The sequence below is a fragment of the Phaethon aethereus genome, assembly GCF_964289735.1.
Source record: "Phaethon aethereus genome assembly, chromosome: 4".
Classification (NCBI taxonomy): Eukaryota; Metazoa; Chordata; class Aves; order Phaethontiformes; family Phaethontidae; genus Phaethon; species Phaethon aethereus.
Window position 1 is genome coordinate 30,541,077 of NC_138578.1, and position 25,316 is coordinate 30,566,392.

The 25,316-nt window shown below is 38.9% G+C and overlaps 1 protein-coding gene across 1 annotated transcript in view; it reads right to left on the bottom strand.

Annotated features, from left to right (window-relative positions):
• Window positions 1-1,226: 1,226 nt before the first annotated feature.
• The window catches only part of RAP1GDS1 (Rap1 GTPase-GDP dissociation stimulator 1), a gene marked incomplete at both ends in the record, with an annotated part of 99,298 nt that continues 75,208 nt past the window's right edge, over window positions 1,227-25,316 (bottom strand). The window contains 10 exons of the mRNA XM_081998885.1: window positions 1,227-1,354; window positions 4,984-5,112; window positions 6,401-6,527; window positions 9,477-9,616; window positions 10,581-10,706; window positions 12,262-12,396; window positions 12,798-12,929; window positions 13,191-13,343; window positions 15,799-15,924; window positions 18,341-18,469. Coding sequence (XP_081855011.1) covers window positions 1,227-1,354; window positions 4,984-5,112; window positions 6,401-6,527; window positions 9,477-9,616; window positions 10,581-10,706; window positions 12,262-12,396; window positions 12,798-12,929; window positions 13,191-13,343; window positions 15,799-15,924; window positions 18,341-18,469 — 1,325 coding nt within the window. The remainder of the gene's footprint in view (window positions 1,355-4,983; window positions 5,113-6,400; window positions 6,528-9,476; window positions 9,617-10,580; window positions 10,707-12,261; window positions 12,397-12,797; window positions 12,930-13,190; window positions 13,344-15,798; window positions 15,925-18,340; window positions 18,470-25,316) is intronic.

The following is a 25,316-nucleotide window of genomic DNA, read 5'->3' on the forward strand; positions in this document are numbered from 1 at the left end:
AACGAGCCTGAAACTTCTTTGGCACAGGGAGTGCTGAATTCACTTTAAAATGTTACAGACCTTACAATCTTTGTGCATCGTAGGCTTGATCAAGCTAGACAATGGCATCGCACAGTCAAAAAAAACATGTGCTGGCTGGCTGGAACCTGCTATCCCAGCTGCTCCCTCTTTTCCCAAAGAGTTGTCTGCTGGCTTGCTCGCTGGCATGTGACAAACCTACAAAAGAGCAGCTGTGAGATAAGATGCTTAAACTGGCAATTTCTCCTCTCCTTTACCTAGGAAAGGAGAAAAAGGAAGACTTCTTGCATGCTTTCTTTCTCACTCCATGGGGTTCTGTTGAAAAGTTGCTGCACAATAACGCCTTTAAAAATCCATCTACAAAAAACCCTCAACAAACAAAAACCCAATCCCAAGCAAGCCCGAGAGGACTCGTACCCACGTGGCTTTATGGGATAAGGATTGCATAGTGTATTCCTGTTAAAAAGCACGATTGTTAAACCACACAGTGCCTCTGTGTGAGCACACACAGTGAAAGTGGTTGGAATAGTTTCCTTTGTATTCGTTTAGCTGAAAGGCAGTGATTGCATCGGGGCCAGAGCCAAGAACGGAAAGGGCTCCTCACCAGTGCATGGTGGTGCAGGTGTGGCTTCTGCGTGTGGCTACAAAAAAGGACAAACCACAGGATAAAGTGAGAGCACTGAAATTTTTATTTGTTACCTCTAGGTACCACGAGCCTGACATTAATAGGCAAGACCAGTGAATGAGCAGCAGCACGTTGCATTCAAACCCGAATCTCCAAAGCACCAAAAATGGAGCTAGATTTACTTCTTAATCCTATGGTCGGCACACTAGCCTGGACTTGCTGCATCTTGTATTGTCCCTAATTTAGTAGTAGTACATTGTTATGCAGTTAGGGGGCGTGAGGAAAGAGTCATTGTGTAGTACCACTTCTACATCATCATAGGACTACAACATGCACATTCTACTATGTGGCCCAAGCAACAAGAATACAAGTAGAACAGTTATGGGTGGAGACAGGTTCATGTTGACACCACCTATGAATTTGTAGAAACCTTTTTGGGTGGGTACCTACAGCAGTTCATCAGTTTGTGTGGGAACATTACACGCATGCACGAGTGATACAGTGGAAAACAGAGCAGGAGCGGCAGCAGGATGGAGGACAAAGGTGAAATCTGTGATGGGATGCACTGGAAACACGACCTTCCTCAGCTTTCTACAGCAAGTCTCTGCTCTGTTAGCAAGGCCTGCTGGGCAACAGTTTTGTTCTCGTGGCTGCGGAGTTTTGATACGACTTCTAGAAACGCCATACTCTGCACTTCCTTTTGAAGGGATTCTGGAAAAAAGAAATAGTAAAAGAAACGGCGCTTTGTATGAGATGGGCAAAAGAACAGGAAAGCTTGGTGAGTGTGAAAAACTTTTCTACTGAAGCTGGTACACACATAAGCACACAAATGTGCGTCAACACATCATCTGTTTACTTTTTCGAATTGTTTTTGAGGATGGAGAGAAAACTCTCTGGGACCCGGGGCATTCACAGACTCCACAAATTTCTGGTAGAGATGAAGGATGAAGCTGCTGCATAGCAGTTAAAGAAAATCCACTTGGATTGCCTTCCACAGCAGGTGCTTAAGAAGTAATTTTAGTGAAAATATTTTTCTGCTTTATTCCTTAAACTAGCCTGACCAAGTGAGCTTGCCTTGAAAGGTTCACTACATCGTTTGTCTGTACTGAATCAGCTCTGATGGGTTGTGCAGGAGTGGGAAGTGGGTGAGATGGTTCTTTAATGGATGTGTCACCACCTGGTCACTGTTAGCTGTCCATCTACCATTCAGCACTGAAGTCAATACAAATACAACACGTGGCACATTGCTCGATGCGGTGCATAGGCATACGGCACTTATGCTTTACTTGAAACTATGAGATGCTCTTCTACAATTCTGGTCCTGGATTGCACTGTACTTTGTACTAATAAGGAAAGGTTGGGAACAATCCATAAAACTAAGCAAGATTTTAAAAATGTGATGAGTTTTTTCAAAGACCTGTACTCTAGACATCTTCCAGCTGAGGTCCAAAGCAGTTGGTTTTGTTTCATGCCCTGTTCAGGCCACTCTAGTGAATGCCTACTCAGCAACAAACACCTATATACTTTTTGTTTTGCTTACCAGGTGCTGCTGGGAGCCTAATCCCTGAGCTTCCCAGGAGAAATCCCAACCATCTGTTTCAGATTAGCTATGCTGTGTACTATGCACATTTCCTTTTTTTAATACCAAACTTTGACATTTGTTTCCTTTCCTACCTACTTTCTTGTTCACACGTTTTCAGTTTTCTTGCAGTTTAACCCCTGCTGTGCAAGAGCTGGGAACTCTCATGCTGCCGTGCACCTGGGAACCTGTATATACAGAGTGATACCAGTGAAGCTGCTGGGGTGTCTGTGCGGTGTAAGCACTTCCTGCTCTCCTCCTCTTTCTGAGATGATATTGTGTGTAAGCAGGTGTTACTGAACTGAATTTCAGGAATTTGCTGTGCTTTACAGTGGCTGAAACACTTCTGCTTAACATCCAGATTCCTGTGAGCCTGGAGACCCTCACACAGAGAAGTGGCTGTGCTAGCTATGAATGCTCTGCTTTTGCTTATTGTTTTATGTGTTGCCATTTTCCATTGTCCTCATTTTTCCCTCTTTCCATCCATTCACTCGGTTGCAAGAGCAACTTCCAGACAGCAAAAATAACATATATGTCTATTTACTGCTTAATACACAGCTGTTGGCAATATCAAGTTAAATGTGGTGCCAGATACCCTGTCACAAAGGACAGACAGTAACAACAGCAGTCACTGGAGAATTAAACTTACCAATAATTAAATCAGTGCAATCACTTCTAGTCTTTATGGAACTATACTGGGGTCAGTATCTTTAAAATGGCTACACAGATCTGTTTACAATAGAATACTGGAACATGTAAATATAAATGCTCACTGTGTGGAGATGGTGAAAGTAAGTTAGAGGCAACAGGGCTGGCAGAGATGTGTATTAGTATTTTCACGTGTAAAGAGGAGACTTGATTAAAATAGTTAAAAAAAAAAAAGTTAATACCAGGGTTGCTCAGTCATTAGTCTTATGTACTCACTAATTTTGCACAGGTCCGTTCATCAGGGCTGAGCACTGGGTCTTTACAGCTGCATATTGCAATAACGTGCCGTCTGTTCCGTGAGCCTGGCAGCAGGCTGAGAAGCCTCATGTCTTAGGCAAAGCTTACAGCGTGGTGGCAGACTGAACTCTGCCAATTGGATAACCCTAAAGAAAACCCCCTAAGACAAGGCTGCTGCTTACTCTGGTGGAATAGAGACACAGGTATTTGACTTTAAATAACGCTGTCAGTCTGGCAGGTGGCAATGCTCAGGGAAGGGAAAATGTAAGTCTCAGGCAGAATTTCTGAGTATGGTTATTTTGGCTGGAAGCAATGGGAATACATACAAGAACAACACAGGCTGAGGGGGAACCTCTGCAGAAAGGCTTCTGCTCTAAAATGGATGGCTAATCCAAGCACAAAATGGCTCAAGAAAGTTGTGAGTGACAACTAAATCACATGTCTCAACTAATTAAAGTGAATGCTTACTGGGAGCTAAGGCTTGTTAGTAATTTTTGAGTATAATCTTTGTACACTGAGATGTATATACTGCTCTAAAAACAAATACTTGTTCCTTTAAGATGGCAGTAATAATTCACTCGCATGGATACACAGGTCACCAGAGATACACTTACAGTAGGCATGGTGACCTCTGTTTAAGAGGGGGGGAAAAAAAAAGCAGCTTTGTTTACAGGGAGAGCACACAATTAGCTATGATAACTTCTAACTAACTCAATTGAATTGCTGTAAATTTTTCTCTGAGAACCTTCAAATGTTTCACACTTGGCACTGCGTGTGCTGACAGGCTCTGAGTTTCCACCTTTCTGTGCTTAATCCAGTTCTGTGTCATCTTAGTTGCCTGCAAATTTCATTCCATATAGTTTTCCGGAATTTGCTCTCCTTCTAGAGTTCTGAGAACTGAATGAAAGAAGCGTAGCCACTTCTTGAAACCTCAGCTGGAAATCAAATTTCCCTATGATACCTTTCTCTTTTTTTGTTTGCTTGTTTTTGTTTGCCCACACACAGGTGGGAAGTTGCAGTATCAAGCCACAGCCTGCTACACCATCCTAGAGCAGTCTGACCTTCAGCAGAGGGATAGCTCAGAAAGATTAGATGTTACAGTGTCCAGCAAGAGCATGTGTTAGAGCACGTCCTCCTTGTCTTTCAAAGCAACCATGAGCAGTTGTGCTTGGTGGCTGAGCACGTGAGGGCTGCTGAGGGAAGGAGTCCTCTCAGTGAGGTAAGTGTAAGGATCCCTCCTAAAGCAAGATTCTAGCCTACGTGCTGTACTAAGTACTCATTTGTGTGCACATATGTCCTTGCAAATATTACCTGCATCTTTGTTTCCTACCATTCTTGTAGGAATTTAAAACTACAGGTGAAGAGGCTCCTTGCAAAATTCCACTGAATTTTACTCGACTAAGTTGACCAACAAAAAAAAGCCACCGCATATCAGTTAAGGGGAACTTGCAGCTAAAGGTGAAAATAAAGTTCTTGTTATCTGCATATTTGGAAAGAGAGCCTAATACTGTATAGTTTTAAATGCCTTCCATTTTTCTCCTGTCAGTTGAAGTTTGAGCTAACTGCATCCTGCAGAAGCCAGAGTCCAATTTCTGCCATTAATATCCAAAACTGAGTTAACAGCCTCTTTCTTGACACTATAAATAAACACTATAAATGAAGTGTCATAGTAAATTGAACCCTTCTGTGTACACTCATTGTGAACAGAGAACCAGTCTTAGGGTGTGTTTGCACGTGTTCTATGTTCAAGCTAAAAGAGAGAACCAAGTTTAAATACATAAATCTCTTAAGAAAGCAGCCCCTCCTGAATACTCACCAGATCCTATAAGTGCACAGATCAGCACCATGGAGTTGTATTTTATTTCTGGAGCACTCCTGTCGTCTGAGAGCAGTCTGTGTAGAATCTGAACAAGCTGAGCATTTTCAAGATCCTTTTCAGCAGTAACTGAAATACAAGTGAAAATCTGTAAGTCTGGAAGTTCCGCTTGCTTTGATGCTTCTGTGTGTTAGCCATTTACTGAAATGGGGATCTCTCACCACAGTGAAAGTGGTGCTGTGGTACATAACTCACTGGCGTAGAACTGAAGCATGTATTAGACTGTACGATGATAGGAATCACAGCTCTTGCTATGAAAATGTAAAATAGCCTAACTGCTTGAAAGGGCAATCACAGAGTTTAATGATAAAATCCAATCTTAAATGTGCAGTGAGCTGATGGAAGAGCCACCAGGGTTTCTAGTGGTTTAAGCCAACACCTGCAATATTCCAGTTTTCAAGAGTTCCATTGCCTGAATTTGCTTTTGGAAATTTTGTCTAGGTAATACAGATGGTGTAATTCTTGATTCCACAGTAGAGGGAACTCAGGGTCCACTGTAAAGGCTGTGAAAAACTTTTCAAGATCAGAGTGTGAGTTATTTCCTCTGTAGTTTTCTAAGAAACTTTATATACAGAGTTCAGGCTTGAAACCTTTAAATGTCTGAAGACAAGACAAAGAAGGGTTAGACAATTCATGTGAATAGGAACATTGTTCCTTTTAATTAAAACAATTCCCTGATGCATTGGCAGCAACTTGGAAGTTGAACACAGCATTCCTATAGTACATGATGGCAAGAGATGAAATCAAGAGCAAAAATGTGTAATGTTGCCTGTTTAGTTTGTTACCTTAGTTAATCAGCAAGCAAATAGGATAAACAAAACCTCTCTTGGGCATCTACCATTTTGCTTGGTAAGCTGAGGTACTACAAAGGCAGCTCAAGACACGTAATCATCTCTGCTTTCATATGGCAGCTCTTGCACCTATTTCTGTGGAACTTAATAAAGACCTGTTGGGGGCATCATCCACCCCTGCGCGTATTCTCTAGCTCTCACTAGCAAAAAAATTCCAGTGTAAGAATGTAGTCAGGTCATATAGTCTGCACTTTAAAGTACCGTTTTCTTAACTGTTAGCCTTTTGGGTTTTGAAAGTTATGTTCCAGGGCCTTTCCAGATCACGTGATCACCTACCAGAATGATGGAGCAGACACAGCATTAGCGGCAAACTCCAGTTTTCTGCGTAACCTTATTGCCTGCCTGTGCCTGCGTGAACTGTCAGGTAGTTCCATGCTACTGAAAGACAGGTGGGAGGAGGAGGCTTTTCTATGTTGCCAAAGAAACTCCCACAACTCTCCCTCTACAGCTTCTCTTGGGCACAGACTGGAAAGAAAACAGGTAGAGTTCACCACCGGGATACTCACCTAACTCTAAAGCCGCTATTAATGCCAGCGCAACAAGAGCTTCGTTTTGCATTATTACATGTTCACTGGTTGCCATGGTTACTAAATGCTTGATGCCACCACTCTGTACAATGGTCCTAATTACATCCTAAAATAAATAACATAGAAATGAGAAAATTCTGCATTGCATACAAACTGTATTAAATAATGAAATTGTCAGGGATGCTGTTATCCTTGCGCAAGGATACTCGTTGGCTTTATGCACATATAGTCACTTCATACATAAATGTACATACATGTGGGCCTCCAAATTGTCTGCTATTACTCAGCAATTATAAGGTACAACCTGTTAAACCAAGCCAGTTAACCACATGATTAAGTTGAGACAGATGTAACGAACCCTTTTCCTGGGTATACTGTGTAACTCAAGTTCTCACGGTGTGCTATCAACTGCCTAACCATGAGTCCACTCTGTCATGTTTGAATGCAGCTGGTGTTCAAAGATGGTTAGTTTTCCCTTCTTGATGTTATGTTCAGAGCAGCTTATCGAAAGCACCCAACAACAATTTATTTGGAATAAGGAGACACAAGAATATAGTTTTAATGAAGTTATCAAATCCTTCATCTCTCTCCATGAATTTTCAGAGTTTCTTCAAAATGTTCAGAGAAGTGAGATCACAAGTATTACACCTTACTACGTAACAGAAATGGTGTACTTGAAATGAAAATGCTGACTGGGTTAAATGGCTTTTAAAAGCAGTTTAAAAATATGCAGCTGGGATTCTGTTTTCAAGTCCAAACTTTGATCCAACTTACATATATAACAAAGGATGAATAAAGGCTTCTGGTCTCTGCATGTCTTTGATTACTTGTTAATTATAATTTTAAAAAGTGAGTTTGCACCTAATGTTTTTACCATTATATGTCCCAAAATGTTTGTGTGAAAATTGGGTCACATGGCATGCTGAAGGGAAGCTGTTCAAGGAAACGTGGTTTGTTTTTTATTATTTTTTAATTTGTTCTGTGGGTGTGCAAAGTTTTGAAATAGTAGTTATTTCTTGAAATAAGAATCTGATTTAAATTTTTAATGTGTTGAATTACCTTTTAAAGCACACATCCTTTTCTAACTCCAGCCACAAGCCAAACCTTGATACATGTGTTTAGAATGATTTACGTTCCAGTGCTTGCACAGGCTATGCAGTGACATCCTTTATGCAAGGAAACAGACATAATATGATCATAATCCCTGAAAACTGCGATACATTAGATAATCATACTGAAGGTGCTAGTGGCACAAGTCATAGCCTAATGACTCGAGAATTTCACATTTAAAACCTATTTCTTCTGCATGAAGGCATGTAAGTATTTTTTTTTTTCCTTACTCGCAGTGATGTGTTTTATTATTTCTGTTTTATTTTTTTCTGGTGGAACTCCAAAGTAGTTTTGAGACTTCATGGAATAATCTCGGAACCACTAATTTCTACTTAAATTGGTGTGGAATTTTGGCTATATAAGCCTTGGGAATCAATCAGCACCTTTGACATCTTTTTTTTAAATTTTTTTTTTATTTTGTAGGTGAACATCACCCTCTAAAAGGCAGTACCAAATAGAAGAGGTGACAGCAGTTGGGTTTGGTGCTAGTGTGGCTTAACTCACAAGTACCTACTCAATTTTTTAGAATGAGACTTAAGTTTTCTAAACTACTGTCACCTTTGTAAATATTACCCCAAATCCTTTAAAATTAAAAACCAAATAAAAATCTAATGTGCTGTAAAAAATCAGAGTTCTACTCAAACCTAGAGGGCACTAAAAGCATTTAAGCCCCCCCCTCCCCCCCACTTCTCAGCTCTGTTTTCCTCTTCCAGTCAAGTTTCCTCTATGAGTACCTAAACCACATAAAAGTTCACCTGTGATAATTCTCTTAACTTTTGTATTAATATCTATTTGATGCCATCAAAAATGTCTTTGTATTTAGGATGGAATTCTGTTTTCCTCTAAAGAGTACTGATAAAAACTTGCATCTGTGGTGGCGTATGCCATCTACATATGCATCTTATGGACTGTATGGGGAGGGTGTAGAAAAAATGAGAACTCAGAAAAAATGAAACCTGATCAGTTTTAGAGGCTGAAAATAAAGTGGAGAAACGGGCATTAGAAAGAGACAGTGATATTAGAAATCAGCCAAGATTTAAATCTCTTTAAATCCTGTTGATTTGGTTTTGGAGATGCTGAGTATAGAGCAGGTCCACAATATGTTTGTCACTTTGCAAATGCCATGCATGAATGAAGAGGTCCCTGTTCAAGTTTGAGTTCTCCAAATCAGCTCAGTCACACAGCTTGTGTTCATGTCAGTGAACACACTAAATGAAGTCGGAGCCTGAAATAGCTTGTTTCCTGAGGACATGCTTTTGTCCCTTCTAAGGCTGAGTTTTGCCTAATACTTTCCAGAGCAAGGACTGTGGGCTTGGACTGCTTATGTAAAGGTATTTGGTTGATGCAAAGGTGATGGGAGGGACAGAACTCATCTGTCCCACAGTTTCTCTTAATGCCATACCTTTTGCCATGTACAAGCAAGCTTCTGTTAGAATTTGGAATAAATGATCATTTCTAACGATCCACTAGAATCTTAAAACTCTGAAATACGCTGTATGAAGAATAGGGGGACAGACTGTTTCTGGATCTCAATTTTGTATAAATATATAGCAAGATCATAACGATTGAGTGCAATGATTCTTCATATATAGCATCATTAAACCATAGAAAATATGGCATGCTGAACTTCTACAGGACACAATACATACAAAAATGAGTCGAGGCCTATCCACGTGAATCCTAACAGCATTTCTTCAACTGGCCTGCCACTCTGAAATTGTTTTGCTTTGTTTAAATTTTTTTTTTTAACTACATCGTTCTGGTGAGCATTTAAACCTGTTGCTTGCGTCTGACTGGCAGGTCCTGGGGGCAGAGGAGATGTAACACATGAATTAACCAACCTGGTGCTCTAGAAGGATTAAATACTGGAGTCCTTGGCTACCGATACCAAGTGCGGAGGTAACTCTTCGTTCTTACAAGGTGACCTTCACCACCACTAACTTACTTTTGATTTGCTGTGTCGGATGAGTGCAGAAAGTAGTCTGTTGGACTCTCCCATCACACCTGCATGATCCTTGGCTTCACACCACTCCACCAATCGTTCCACCAGTTTTACATTTTTGCCCAGCTGTTCAGCTGCTTCCGCTACACAATGCCGGAGCCAAAAACACAACAAAAAAGTTGTCACTTTTTTTTTAAGCAAGTGCTAGAAAAACGAGCTGAAAGTTACTAACTAGAAGGAGTTTGTTAAGTAGAACTTCACTAGCTTGCTCCAACAGTGGGAGAACTCTAGGGTATATGGAAGCAAGTAAAGCCAGTCAAAATGGAAAGAAAATACAGAAAAACATTCATAATCCAGTTTCTGGAAACAACTTATCAGCCCAGTTACTGAGGCTTGCGCAGTGATTAGAAGTAGGGAAAATACAGGTGATGTCACACTCCCAGGAGAGCTGCCTGAAAGGGAGCACTGTGGTCAGTTAGATTAGGTTTTATAGACTATAAGTCACATAGACATTCACTGAAGAAACTTAGTTCACATCTAATAGCTTTACTGGAACTGGAACGGATCTTTTGAAAAAATCTGCAGGACTAGGTCAAAGATATACTACTTGGCTAATTTATGTCATTAACTACTATTGGTTTTTAGCAGACTTCTGATTGTTCTCATCCTGGAACAAGCTGTTACACTAAAAGCTGCTTGTTCATTTTGAAATTGCAGTTTATCACTTAACAAGTGCACTAGTCTGTTCCAAGGAGCTAGGTACAGCCAGAAACACAGTTAAGTGAACAGCAAAACAGGAGTGGTAGCTTAAAACACTCACACCTCAATACATACTCGTAATGTGACAGTGTAGGAGAGTTCTGAAATACAAAAGTAAATAAGCATTTGACACTTATTCTGAGGCTCCCTGGTAGTCAATTTAGAAGTTCTGGGGGAAAAAAAAAATCAACCCACATCCCTCTCCCTTTGCATATATATTAGATTTATTCCAAAACTTCAGGAATAAAATTTTTTAAAACCCTCCGCTTCCCTCTTGAAGAACCTTGGCAGCATATCACAGACTGAACCAAAGAGAATCACTTAACATAGAGAACAGTTTATTTTTACCTTGTGCATCTATTAACATTCTTAATGTTCCCAGCAGCTTGAATTGAACAGGGGGCATCTCCGATCTGAGAAATTTCAATACAGCTTCTGCAACACCAGCTGATAGCATCTTAGCCTTATTTACAACTGCATGAATAAAGAACAGGAATGATCTCATAGAACATTTCTGGAAGATGCAGTTTGCTTCTAAGATGGTCTTGAAGGAAATTTTCAGACACAGTTTGAAAACTAGCTTGTGAACACAGACTTCATGAACAATACTGCATTGTGGAAGAAGTCATGCTTGCTACAACACAGGTATGAAATTAAGTGCTTTCTCCTAGCATGCACATCCTATTTTCAGTGTTCAGCCTGACCATAAACTGAAGGCTGCTTTCCTTTTCTCCCTCAGTCTAGGAAAAGTGTCTTCCACAAAATGCGTGAAGCAGTAGCCCAGGCTAGTCCTTGCACCCCAAAATATGAGGAAACTTCTCCGATTCCTAGCAACACTCTTCTATTTCACATAGGCAAAGGAACTAACACATCTAATTAACAGAATAACCTCTTAGCCAGTTCCAATACTTTATACAAACAACACTGTGGCCTGATGTGTCTGGAGCCTGTAGTCCTTGTATCGCTCCCCCAAAGTCTTTCATCCCCTCCACTACTTTAAGTTCTCCACTTTCATGGAGCTCTCTGAAATGTATGTGAGGTGCAAACTTGGTCCAATATTGTACTTAGAAAAAAGTACTTATTTCATATTCAAAGTAGTGTTTAACGAGCAGTTCATCACTGAGACCATGTATTACTTGCTCATTTTTCTATAACAATACACGTTAAATCTTATGTAGGTCTCTGGCAGACATCCTTGGGCACAGGCTACAGGGAAGCTTGCTGACTGATGGACGTTAATAGAATTACTCACCTGAGAAAGGTAAGCAAATCGCATACTACTAAAGCTGCATGGGTTTAGTGATGTATGCATGACCATTTTTAAAAAGTTATTGTTTGTCAAAACTGAAAATAGTAAAAGAAGGTTAAATGGATGAAGGAGTTATTTTTGGCTTGGTATGAGAGCATACACAAGCACTGCAGGCTTGTTTTGTTTTTGTGTTCATGTGCTCTGCCTTTTATGCTTAGGTAATCAAAACTCATGCAAATTAAGTTACTAAACGTGACAAAATTAGCATTCAGTTCATTGCTTACAAACAGTAACTAATTGCAATAGGCTGTCTATTCTAACAGTCTACCTCCAACTCTAATTTGTGAATTGTCAAAGCCGGAGGAAGTTATAGTACGATGCAGTATTTTAACAAAGTAGGCACTGCTCTCTTGTGGGGACTCTCAGCTGTGAGAGAGAACCCAAATGAAACAAAACAAAACAAAACGCAGGGCTCTGCACAGAAAGGATTGAGAAATCCTATCCGAGGCCTCCTCAGCTCCCTGCCTATTACAAAGCTGCCCCTTCCTTGGTGGGGGATGATACTGTGGGATCAAAGTGGCAAAGGATGGTCAATAGGCCTATGCCACATTTACAACTGCTGTGCAAAAGACATACAAGCGATGATGGGCCGGCATGAAAAGCAGCAGTCTGACCTGCCTCTAGGACTGTTAGGCAGTTCTCCCACTCATGCCCTGGGGGCGTGCAGTGGGAGAACAGAATGTCACTTTCGGGTAATTAGCAATGCCAAGTGAGGCTTACCAGGAATAGCCAGGTTTCTGAGAGCACTCAGTGCAGCGTGCTGCACAGTTACATTTCCATCCTCCACATGTCTGTCTAGCAGATCCATCAGCTTTTGAACTATGCCGTTATCCACCATATGGATGCAGTTTCCGTCTGCGAGATGAGACAAGTCATTTGTAAATGGAAGATTATTACTAAGATTTTTACAAGAGCTTTGTAAGAATAGAAGGGTTATTTCCTTGATCCTTTCTAGATTTTTATTGTTGAGAATTTGACCACCGTCATCAATGGGAGTTGCAGTGCTCATGACAAATTTAGAAGAATGATGTAAGAAACACTGAAGAAGGCAGAAATCCCTTATAACTCTCTACAAATGTGAAATGGTATTTTTAAAGCAGGCTTAACGCTTTTCAGGATTGTCAAGTATAAAACTACTGATGTTGCCGTATAGCTCAATGCCAGTTTTACTGTAACACACAGTTTTTGTCCGTACAGACAGGGCATGATAGAAGGGCACAGATAAATTAACATAAGCTATTATGGCATATTCTTACCATTTCTGGCAAAATTCGCAATAGCTAATGCTCCTGCAAGCTGTAGCTGATGGCTATTGGAAGGAATCCATGAAAGTACTCTTTGGAACACACTGCCTTTTCCTCCTTCAAATAACTTTTGCATGGATTCATCTGGGGTAAAAAGCACAGACAGTCAGCAAGCCAAAGATGTATTTGTTAGGGAAAATTCTCTTTGTATCTGCGAAGCTCTGCTAGCTTCACTACAATTAATTCAGTCCTGCAATGGGGTGAGAGATAAAATCTGACCCATTAAATGTTAACTGGCAGGTAGCAGGTCCTCTAAGTTATTTAAAAAATTAAAAAATAGTAAAATTCAGCAGCTGAATGGCATTACAGGTATTTGCTGTTGCTTTGCAGAAGGTGGTGAAACACTGTACTTGCCTCCAAGCAATAATAAAACCATAAGATCAGAAGCTGTTTTAAGCTCTGCAATATCATCCTCTTTGTCACTGTCCACAGTCTTCTGGACGATCTCAAGTAAGCACTCCACCAAGCCTGCTTCAACCAGCTGCAGTTTAATGACATCTGAAGAATAACATGGATAACAGGAGTCAGAATCATAACTTTAAATACATCTATTGTACATACACACAGGACAGACTGTGAAAAGAAGTAGCGATGTCAATACACTTCATGTACAGAAGAGCTACTGAGACATGCAAGTATAAAATACAGAACTTTTTGATGAAATCTCAGAGCAAGTAATCACCCATTTCTTTTAGCTGAGCCAAGATTTCTGCCATTCATTGAAAGGGCTGCAGGTGTAGAGTAAGGCCGGATCCCAAAGGCTGGGTTGGGGAAGGAAGTTGTTGTAATTTAAGAAAAACTGGAAAGTGATGAGGAAAACTAGTTAGTTGTTAGTGCCAACAAGTCTCAACAGAGAAGGTGACAAACATATTTTTCAGGTGGTGAAATAGGACTGGGGAGCAGTAATTTTTCTGCTGTATCTACAACACAATCTTTAACAGATTCTTCCCTGTGAACTTGGAGCTGGGAATGTCCTTTACATGCCAAAACTCCCTTTCTGTTAAGCGGGAATGGCAGGTCATCTGATACTGTGTTAAGTCTTTTTGTTACGTCAAAGTGATTCTGTTAGTTTTTGCATGCTGATTTTAGAAACATAGTCACAAACCTCTGCAGAAACATGCAAACAAATGGATTTCTCTTAGCTTTCTGCAGGAAATGGTGTTTTAACAATAAGGAGTTTAACCAAAGTTAAAATATTTTTAAAGGCCAAAGGTTTGGAAATATTTTTTTCATACAGTCTACAAGTGACAGCTGGCTGAGGAGAAGTGTTCTGCCTCTGGTGAAGGATGTGACTGACTCTGTTTCCTGTTGTCACTAGGCTTTTCACGTGAGTGAAATTCATTGTTCGTCTAAAAGCGGCTGAGCTTCTGATGAACTTTGTTAGGGAATGCAACATATCCAGTTGCGATTTTTTTACAAAAACTTTTTACTTTTACTTTTGCACTGAGGTACTTAAAAAAAAAAAGTAGAGAGTTCCCTTAGTTACAGAATACCAGGTTGCAGGGGTGCTGTGATTTGAAATATAAATTGCTACACCAGTGTCCCTAACAACAAAACAAAACACAAAAAAACCTCAAAAAACCCCAACCACCAAAATCCAGACTCTGCAAATACTTCATTTAGATGTTTTTGCCTGCTGACCTATTGATAATTATCTACAATCAAAAGCACCTAAATGGTACCAGCACAGTGAACTCATTTAAGAATGCCTTGAATCCACAGTGGAGGAGTTCAGCTGACTACCTTGTAACATGTTACACAAGCACCCGAGTTATGTTCAGCAGCAGTAAACTTAACAAATTTTATTGTGACTATAAAACATAGTCTAAGAAAAACTAAGCATTTGAACTGAAATGTCAAAGTTGCAAAAGGTTGAACCCAATTCTGTGTCAGTCTCCAAGGATGGAACTAGCTTAGAGCAATTGTTATTATGTAATAAATGAATATATTTTGCTAAAATGTGCATTTCTAGAACTGAAAAAAGGAATCCTGTTTTTATGTACCACTTAAAAGACCAGTTAACTTTTTAAATTGATATAAAAATTTATCTTGATTTATACTATGCAAAACAGACACAGTGTGTGTGTACAAGAGTAGGATAAAACCTAAATCTTTAGAATCTACAATTCTAGCTAATAAGTTATTCCATTCAAACAAGCTTTAATGCTGAGGTGATTAAACAAGGTTACAGAGCCATTAAATACTTTGATGTCTTCCTTATGCAGAACTGCTTCCCAGGTCAGTCCAGCTCCACCTGTTAACTCGTTTCTCCGTTTCCCTTAAGGGCAGAGGTAGATTATACAAACCACCCAGAACTCACTTAGGAGGAACATCCTGGAGGGCTGACTGGGCACACATCACTTCCCGCTCTGGCTTTGAGCAGTGACTGAAACTCAAGTCTCCTGGGGCTACCATAATATACGCCACCAAACACGCAAATTAATGTGATCTCTCAATTAACAGTACAGGGAGAGTGTTCAGCTCTTGGCTCTGCAATTAATGTGCCCCTTGCAAAATATGTCCGTATGAAATGGAACCGCCAGTAGTTCCCTGTTCCAGTTCCCTGGACCCCAGGAAATGACATAATAACTCAGGTCCTGTTGCTGTAATGGACTGTGAACGCTTGAGCCAGTGATTTGCAGACAAAAAAACCCAAAAAGCAGCTTTGGATATTCCCACTGCAGGTACAGGGAAATAAAATATAACATAATCATATACGGAGTGAATCAGAGGTGGAATTAGCATCAACAATTTCTTGGATCCTGTCATATGCTCAGACAATTAAGACCTATTAAATTCATATGACACTGTCATCAGAATGATCAACCATGGTGGCTCCTGAACAAGGTAGCCAGTTACTCTGCATTTAGTCCCTGAAAAAGACACTGATATACTGAAATACATATAAGGGAATGAATAAAAAATAGTGTAAGGAAAAAAATCAAATTCTCACCATTTTCTGCTAGTGGAGCCAAAACTTCAAAAATCATCTCTTTTTTATCATGCTCTATTTGCTTCTTGAACAGTTTCACAAGCTCTTCAGCAATGTTTGTGTAGGCAAACTGCTCTTTACTTGACTCTGTGAAGCAAAAGGGAAAATTCAGTATCAAGTAAACACAGACATCAAAAGGTAGGACTGTTTTTTTTTCTTCATTACCAGGTTTATTCAGTAAGGTGACTAATAGTGCTCTTCACAGACAAGAACAATAGACATGTGCTTGTCACTAAATGAAAAGAAAAATTTCTAACACTTTAAGATAAATGTGCTGACCTGAATTAATTATGATTAAGGCTGTTAAAAATATATAAATATATGATCAAGGCTGCTGGGGCTATTTCTGCCCAAGAGAATGTAAAGGTAGCTATAGAAACAGTAACATTAGAAAGATACCTATTAAGTCTTTGATTCCCCTCAGCTTAACAGGAAGACTAACAGATTATATACTGCATTTTCTGTGGGAGACATGAGGAGTGTTACTGAACACTTTAATATTTACATGGTTTCACAATGGTGACTTTTCCTTTGAAATCTGTGCATGGCTGTTGCAGGGCCATTTCATACCGCACAGATAGCACAAAGCAGCTTTACTGATGGGCTACCTTGCTACCAGGAGGTTAGCCAGCAGGTAACAGTCCTTCAAATGTAGATTCAACAAAAACATCTCTTACTTCATTGCCTGTATCTTATTCCTCCTCACTGGCAGTGTTACAGGGGATGCAGGTGGTAGGGCTGGTGTTCTGCATTCTCCAGTTGTCACCTCCTGAGGGCCATCTGTAGTTAGAAAACCTTCCTGCACCTTTGCTACTGCTCTAATGGATGGTTAGGGATTATTTTAACGTAGAATTGACCCCAAGGACTGGGGAAAAGCATGAACTGCAGACCTAGACCCTTTTGTGCACGTCCCATTATTGTTTTCTCTCAATATGCATGACTGCATAGCATATTCTGAGTGGATTTTTGACCTTTCCAGTATTTTTAAAAGCAGAACCATCACTCTATTGGGTTTTTGCCCTGCTTTGACACAGAATAAGAGTTTCATACAATGCTTTTCAAGGGATCTGTAGAATGCAGTTGTCTCTTAAGTGATGAAAAATGACAACCTGACAATAAAATTCCCTGAAGTTACAAGGCAAAAATAAAATATTACAGTTACAATGTGATTGACTAAACTATTGCTTAAGGGAGATTAAAGTATTACAAGCTAAATTAATTTTGTGCCAATCTTAAAGAACGAGCATCTTTTCAGCGTATGGGAACAGGAAGGGAAGCAGCTGCTGTTAAGCTTCTTTCCCATGGTTCTTATTACTCAACCGGACAAAGCTGGATCTTTGCAAAGAGGGAAAGGAAATGTAGTTCTCAGTGAAGATACCACTTATGATATTTAATATCCTTATGGTTTTAGTTGCATTTTTAGCACTAGAATTTCCAATATATGGCTCGTCTGCACAGCAGAAAGTATAACACACAACACATAGTGGCTATCTTTAACATCTCTGATCTATTAATTTCTGTAGTGTTTTATGTCTCTGTGTTGTTGTTCTGTTAAATAGACTTGTCTGCTATAAGCAAAGGTATTATGCGTGTGATCAGGCTACACTAGATAACGTGATATTCTCTCTGGCCTTGAAATCTATGAACTTAGAACAGCTGTGAATAACTTCAGGCCATCAAAGAGTACAAACTCAGAGATATATTTTTCATATTTTGAACTGCTGAATCTTCTTAGAAATACAGGATATAACTGGTATATTATTGTACTCCAGTGCAAAAAAACTCAGACTAAAATTTCACTGAACAGGTTAGCAAAAGAACAGCAGCAATGTAAACCATTAAGTGCTAATAAAACACAAGCCCTAACAACCTGTTGGTTTACGCTTTGTGGGATTCCACTGAAAACTAATTCACTTGCAAAGACACTGGATCAAAGCAGGACCCCAAACCTCAATTTAAATGAAGTTGTAACTAAACTTGCCAAAAATAACATCTACAGCTTAGTAGTATTCATGATTTATACATGCAAGTATTTAGTCTAGAACATGTTAAAACTCTACACTTAGAATATTGTATAGGCAGATTTATGAACTGTGCCCGTCTCAGTTTCATTCAGTGATTTCCATGAACCAAATTTAAGCCCAGTATAACTTTGTGGAGCTACACCAGGATACATTATTTATGTTATTAATAAATAATTCATAGTAAGTAGCAGCACTCAGGAAATACTGTTTAGATGATTTAAAATGTGCTTAGTTGCATTGAAGAATGTTAACATAGAACATAAGGTTGCACTAAGTACCCAAATAAATTTCAGTTACTGAAGGGGAAAAAAAAAAAGACACAACTATAGATTTTAGAGACAATAAGCAGAAATTGCTTGCTTTGAATTCTGAATGTACCAAAAAGAATGGAACAAGCATTAGTGCAAGGCTTTTGTTAGTCTTAAGATTAACCTTTACAAAAACTGGATGTAAATTTGAGATTAATATTGTGGACTTACCAAGTTCTGCTAAATTGCCAAATGCAACAAGGCACATCTCTGTCAGAGCTGCATTTTGGCAATGAATACCCAACAATTTCACTAATGTAGGAATAACACCCATATTGATAAGCTGTGACTGCAGGGTATCTACATAAAGAAAAAAGTAAAACAGCGAGTTAGCATTTCTGTTTCTAGTACTATTCTTTAAACCAAAAAAGCATTTTTCACACAAAGCAACTTCTAGGCTAAGCAGCATTAAAATGTATGTCTCCTCTGCTCTTCTACACTAGGATCTGGTCCAGACTTGAGATATGGACTTATAATTGCCCCTGCCCCTGGCAATGGGATGTATTCCCAGAAATCTTCCCTCCTGATATAGGGTATAATGGCTTACACAGCTACTGATAATTTTATGATTATCAAGTTCCTAATACATGTTGGGTTTGATCTGAACTCACTGAGACTAGCTGACTGAAATCAAACAAAACTATGTCAATGAAATAGTTATTTATCTGAGAGCATGTTCCTATATACTGTTTTCCCTTAAAGATCAAAACTGGAAAATTATAATTAGAATGAATATAAACTGGCACTGAAATAAACATGAAGAGTTTTATAAACACAGGAAGTCACAATGTAGATTATGAGGAGCTTGAGAAAAAAGAAAGTTTAATAAAGACAAAAAAATGGAAGGTTTAAGAAAAGTCCTTAGAAGCCATTCTGATAATTTCTTGCATAGGATGAAAGTTTATAGTATTTACAAGTAGGAAAGTTATTGCTCCTAGATGTCTGCAAATAGAAAGATGCTTTGATGGTTAGGCAGAAACATGACTGTTTTAAAGGATTATTTATAACAATATTTTCTCTTACACATTTTACCTATTAACATAGCAAGAAAGAAAAATGTTGTTTCACAGCTGAATAGAATGAAGCAGACATGAACATACCAGATGTTGTTTAGTAATTTTCCTAAGCATCTTTTTTCCTTTGTTTCTAAGCACTTTAACTATGTTCAAATGTTACAGACTCAAAAGACAAGGACCCAAAGCCCAGTGAATTCAAGAGGATTGTTATTACTTCATTTAGCTTTGGGTGAAGACCTACAGGAGAATTCATTTTTTTCCTTTTAAGGACTTAATTCTGAGCAACTGAAATAAGTTGGAGTTTTTATATCTGTGCAATCAGAGCCATAAAAATTGCAGATTTTTACAGGGAGATAAAAACATATTGCAAATTAAGTCTAGCAAATTTAGTATCATCTCATGCTTTTGGAAAAGTTTGCCCTCGAGATTCTGCCAGGTGTGTTTGAAATTTTCATATAACAAAAATTTTGAAAAGATTCTGGAATGTTTAGTTCATTTATATTCAGTGTAAAATACTTTTATAATAATTATCATTTTGGTACCCTAAGTAAGTAAATGGCATGGTTGTTACAGGTTATTGGGGATGTGCAGGAATCCTTATGGCTTGACATCTTTAATAAAACTGTATTACTTACCAGTAACTGAATTTTCTCTTTTTTTTTTTTGGGGGGGGGGGGTACCTCTGCCACAGATTTGTGGTCTTTAGAGAAATTTATGAGAACGCCATGTCAGACATGAAAGAGCTGTTGAAGTTGTCAAATTTCAGGTAAGTGCAAATTGCAGTAGCGCATGCATTGAATGCCATTTTACCTCCAGCAGATGTGTGAGTCACTACTATACCCTCCTACTTTGTTCCAAACTGACTGTAAACATCTATGTCCTGAATAGGAAAATTGGGGAGGGGGAGCTGGAATGGTTCTGTGGAGAAAATGATCGTGTAGGAGAACTCAAGTTACTGGTAAATAATCTGGTTTTGTCCTTGGTTTGTGATTGTCCCCTGCAGACACTTAAAAATTCTGAAGGAAAAATGGTAGTCATGGAGAGTAGGAGAACAAAGACACAAACCACAAATGCCATAGAAAATTATGTGGAAAGAAATTGCTTTGTTACTAGACTATGCCTTTAGTCACTCTAAAATCACTTTATCCAACTGTAATGTACAAAGCGACAATCTCTATGGGCTTCATTTGGCAAAGTGTTCTGACATCAGAAACATAAACTCTCTATTTTGAGCAGGATGGTTTTTTTTCTGCTGTCTCTTAATACAAAACATATAAAAAGTGCAGAGGAGAAGGCTGGCGGAAAAAGGGAAACCATATTAATCTTTGAAAGAGAATAGGAATCTTAGGAGCCAAATAGAAGGATGCGTTATTGTTCAAGACAGCTGCACTGATTAAAGGGCCTCTAGAATTCCTGAGTAGGAAAAAAGGAAAAAAAATATACCAAGAAAGAACAACTGTACTGGGTCAATAATCAGGTATTCAGGGCAAAAATCAGGTATGGTATATATATATATTATATCATATGTGATATGATTCCGCATCAGCCTTATTTCCCTGGAGTAGAAGGATGGCACCTGAGCACAGGAATGGTCTACAGTGATAGGAACAGGATTACGAGAATTGCCAATAAGGTAAATTTTATTGCCTTAACCACAGTAAGCGAAAGGATAAATTTTCTCCTCTGCCAAACACAGGACAACCCTGTGAGTCACAAAGCTGCACAGGAAGCAAAACCTTTGAAAATAAAAGGCTGCCAGCAGCTATTTCCTACATTTATACCTAAGCCTGGGCTTGCCACACAAATGCTGAACTTGTCATTGACATCTGTCGCTACCACCAATAGGAGGCTCTTTCTCTAGTGAAAACAAGAGCAAAGTCTATCAAGAAGAAGTTTAAGAGAAAAGTATTAGGCTTCTCACTGATATGGAGACCTACAGTGCTTTTTAGTTCAGGGAAATTAAAAATATCTAAGTGGTTCAGTCTGAACTGAAGGGACTGACAGCGGTTCTCAGGCTCTCCCATGAAAGGCTGCAGACTGGTTAAATTGGAATAACTGTGTATGTCAGCCTTTCATTGCAGCAAGTGTTAAGGCCCTACTAGAGCAGGAGACACATGCATCCATCCTACAGGCAGCTGCCTGACACAGGGCTAAAGTGAGCCACGAAGCCAGGCAACATCGTGTCTCGGGATGAAACTGCATTGCTATCAGCTTCCTAAGCAGAACTTTATGCACAGTAAGCAGGAAGCATGAAAAACTAAATGCCTCTTCTGAATTTATGACTTAAAGCCACAACAGAAATCCTCTCAAATTTTACACTGCTACCATGTGTTGCGCTAGTAAGACGCCTCTGTATTCTCTTGGGGTGAAAAGCACTGACAGTGATGCTGTACAGATGCATATACAGGTAGATAAAAGGCAATCAATACATGCGCCAGCACAAAGAATTACCTACCTAAAACTTGAATTTCAATGGCTCCATGTCCTTCGGTGACACACATGGAAACTCCAAAGAGTAAGATCTGGGGAGAATATCCCAAATTGAGAACTTTATTGGGGGCATTTGAGTTTAAAATGCTGATTTAGGCTAGTTCACGATTTTGGACAGAATTTCAGAAAACGACTAGTCATTTCATGTTTCATCAGTAACTGTGACTCTAATGCTAAAGGAAAATTTGTTTTGTACAAATTGGTGGCACAATTTTGTATGCTAGAGAAACCTTCTTGCAATCCCAACATCTATGTCAAATCATCATATAAGTGATTGTATTGATTATCTCACTATCATAAGAAACATAGTTTTTATCTGCTTTTACATGCTCTAGGTTACTTTGCATTTGTATATTTAGGTCTTGAAAGCATGCTAGACATCTTTAGCTGTGATGTAAATGAAACAAAAACCATGGTAAGCATGAAAATTAACAAAGGTAAGTCTTAGAAGGAAGCATTACTGAAATATTGCTGTTAGACCATAATAATGGTGCCATAAATCTCCCTTTCATTTCTTGTGTATTTACATAGCTTCTGCAGATGATGAACAGTGCAAATCAGTCCCCAACATTCATTTCAGTCACTAAGAGTTTTGTGAGAATAAGAAAGGCTTGGCAGATTTAACATCAGAATGTTATATTTTACAAAGGCGCTGAAGGAAATACAACCTTGACAGACTGAAGTTTAATATGAAATGAGATGAAGAAGCAATCTTTAAACATAATTATTTTTATCTACATATATATGCTCATATACAAATATATGTGTACTTTCACACATGCATACTGTATCCAGTTAACGTCTGATCTCCAACTTAGGTTTACCTAATAAGCCAATTGGCCTAGTTCTTCCATCATTTCTCCATTTCTTTAAAAATGCTTTCAGTTTGTTTTACAAATCTCAAGAGACAATCAGCTACCTTATACTGATCCCATTAACTTGTATATAGTCTTCACTCACAGGGTTATGAGATCTGTAGAATAACTGTTCATGTAACTAACTTTTTTACGTAACTGTTTGCACATGTTTATTGGCTTTATTAGTTACTAGTTTTTCACTCTTTATCCAAACCTGCTTTGCCTCTTGCTCTTAAGTAGATTCATAGCTACACAGCGACTATATGTAATGATAGCAGTCTTCAGAATGGGACAAGCACAACAACATACTGAACCCACTGAAAGGTGCCAAAACAGCAGCTTTAAGCACAGGTGCTCTGTGTCCCAAATAAAGTTTGCATAACTTGACAAAGAAAGAATTATTATAGGTTTTTGTCAAGACTTGCTTCTTTCAGGATTAAGCTATGAGCAAAAACATTCACAAAAGTGTGACATGTTTGTTTCATTCCTAGTGATACCTGCAAGTTTGTGTTTTAAGAACTAATAATGGAAAGCAGGGATAAGCTGCATCTGATTGAATTTGGGTAGTAAAATATGATTATGACAGAGGGTCAAGATAATCTGGGCTGAAGGCAAAGCGATGTGTTCCATCGGAAAACCCCTCTGATTTCTAGCAATGCAATTAAAAATCAACACTTTTTTTTAATAAGCTTAAAAGAACCTCAAAAGATGCCAAAGCTGAGTTTCTTCTGTTAACATTGTAGTGACTAATGAAATGATAAGATACCAAGGTGGCAAAGGAAGAATTGAGAGACAACAGGCAAAAATAATTCCTGAACACAGCAGATGGCACAAGAACCTTGTAAAGGGAATCTTAGTTTTAAAGCTTAGACAACAGTGTTATGAATGGAGTTACAACTGCAAGCTGAGTGTCCAGAATCGGGACGAGATGCAAGAACGCTCCATTTATTTGCTCTGTTTAGGAGAAGAAAATACTCCTTGTAGCTGCTCTTCAGTTGCCATTTCTGTAAAACTCATGTGTGATAAATCGCTATGCTAATCCAAAAACTTGAAGTACTCAAGAATGAGTTTCCCATGTTAAAAAATAAGGTATTTGGTAACTATTGAAAATAAAGTATTAGGTATTGGAAAAAGAGAGCAATTAGTTGACTGGGAATGATGAACTGTTTAGAATCAAATAAACCAATTTATATACTCTTTGCTCCTAAAATGGTAAGGATTAGAAAATATGAGGGTGTTCACAGATAATTAGATGGAACTAAGAACCAAATGTGCTGTAATCATCCTTATCTGGATAGCTAGTGCAACTTGAAAGAGTGCAAGTCGTTTAAAAGTGGTAAAGAAATCTTCAAAGTCCCCACCTGTAATTTTGCAGCATAGCATGCTAAGCAGGAAAAGATTACAGAAACAAGAAAAAGGAAGGTAGAAGTGCTGTTTCAAAGACTGGAACACTTCCTCCTTCCATTTCCAATATTTTTTCTTTTTTTTTTTTCCAATTTGTTTCCATAACTACTGATAAAGTAATCTGGGACTCTAGGCTGCAATCCCATACTCCTCACCCTTCAGCAAAACCAATGCAGTGTTTATCTTCTTTCTAAGTAACATGGGATCAAGCCTTTGCAAGTAAATCCTGAAAATGGTATCTGCTAATCTGTGAGTAGGACTGTCAGGACAATCTGAGTTTTCATGTTTAACAGGTCAGCAAAGAACTGCATTTATTCAGAATATTATCCACCTGATGCTGCAATGCGTGGAAGTAAGTAGTTTCTCAGGCTCATATCTGACACTGACTATTGTCCTGAAAATTTATGATGGTCCACAGGTGACATTTTCAGAGCAGTTCACAGCTATGGTCCAGTTGTACTTGTGGCTCTTAAAACAAAACTGGCAAGACAGGCCATCTACCTGTCTCTGCATTTACATGCTGCAGTATGGTCACTGAGTTTTCTTCTAAAAATTTAATCCACTAATTACTTTTTGTTGTTGTTGCTGTTTTTAATATTGATTTGGCAGATTATTTGGGGTTTAATTCAGTGGTTGCCCTAGTCAGTGGGCAAATTCACAATGGAACTACTGGACACAAGTCTTACACAGCATATCCATGGGTGCTGGGCCAAACAGGAGCTGGGTCCCTACCAAAAGGTCCTTTCTCATGGAGACCACCAAGTATGTGGGGTAAAGTAAGGGTTTGGTAAGCCTCCGGCAATCCTCCCTGATGTGGCGGTAGGACAGGATGGTGGTGTGCACCCAGATCCAGGAGCTGGGAATACTCCTGCATTTCTCACTTCTGACATTGCTTCAGTGGCTCCTGTGAATATTGCGTCAGTTTGTTAGTTCGTGCGAGATGAAAGATGTCTTTTAGCTGCGTAGAGAGCAGCTAGTGAATCCTCCTAGTTGTCACTGAACTACACAACTGCTTTATTGATTGCATCAGAATAAGCAATCTTCCTACATGGAATGAGTCATTTATTCAATGTTCATAACAGTTAAACTGTTCAGAAGCTGCTTGATTGGGAGATCTCTCTCATAATTAGTTTTCCTAGGGAAGGTCTGCTGGGAGCTTGGTCACTGAAGCAAAACTGATACAGTATCTCTACACAGTGCTTTTAGACTGGTCTGTCTTGAGCTACCAAATACACTGGATGCTCATTAGTCTTAATTAATCCAGAGGATTCTGGTAGCTTAGAGGTGAGAATATCTCTTTGCTCCAAGTATTTTAACAAATAAAGAAAATACAGAGTTAACACTATGAAATGTAATAAAACGTGACACTCATGCAGACAT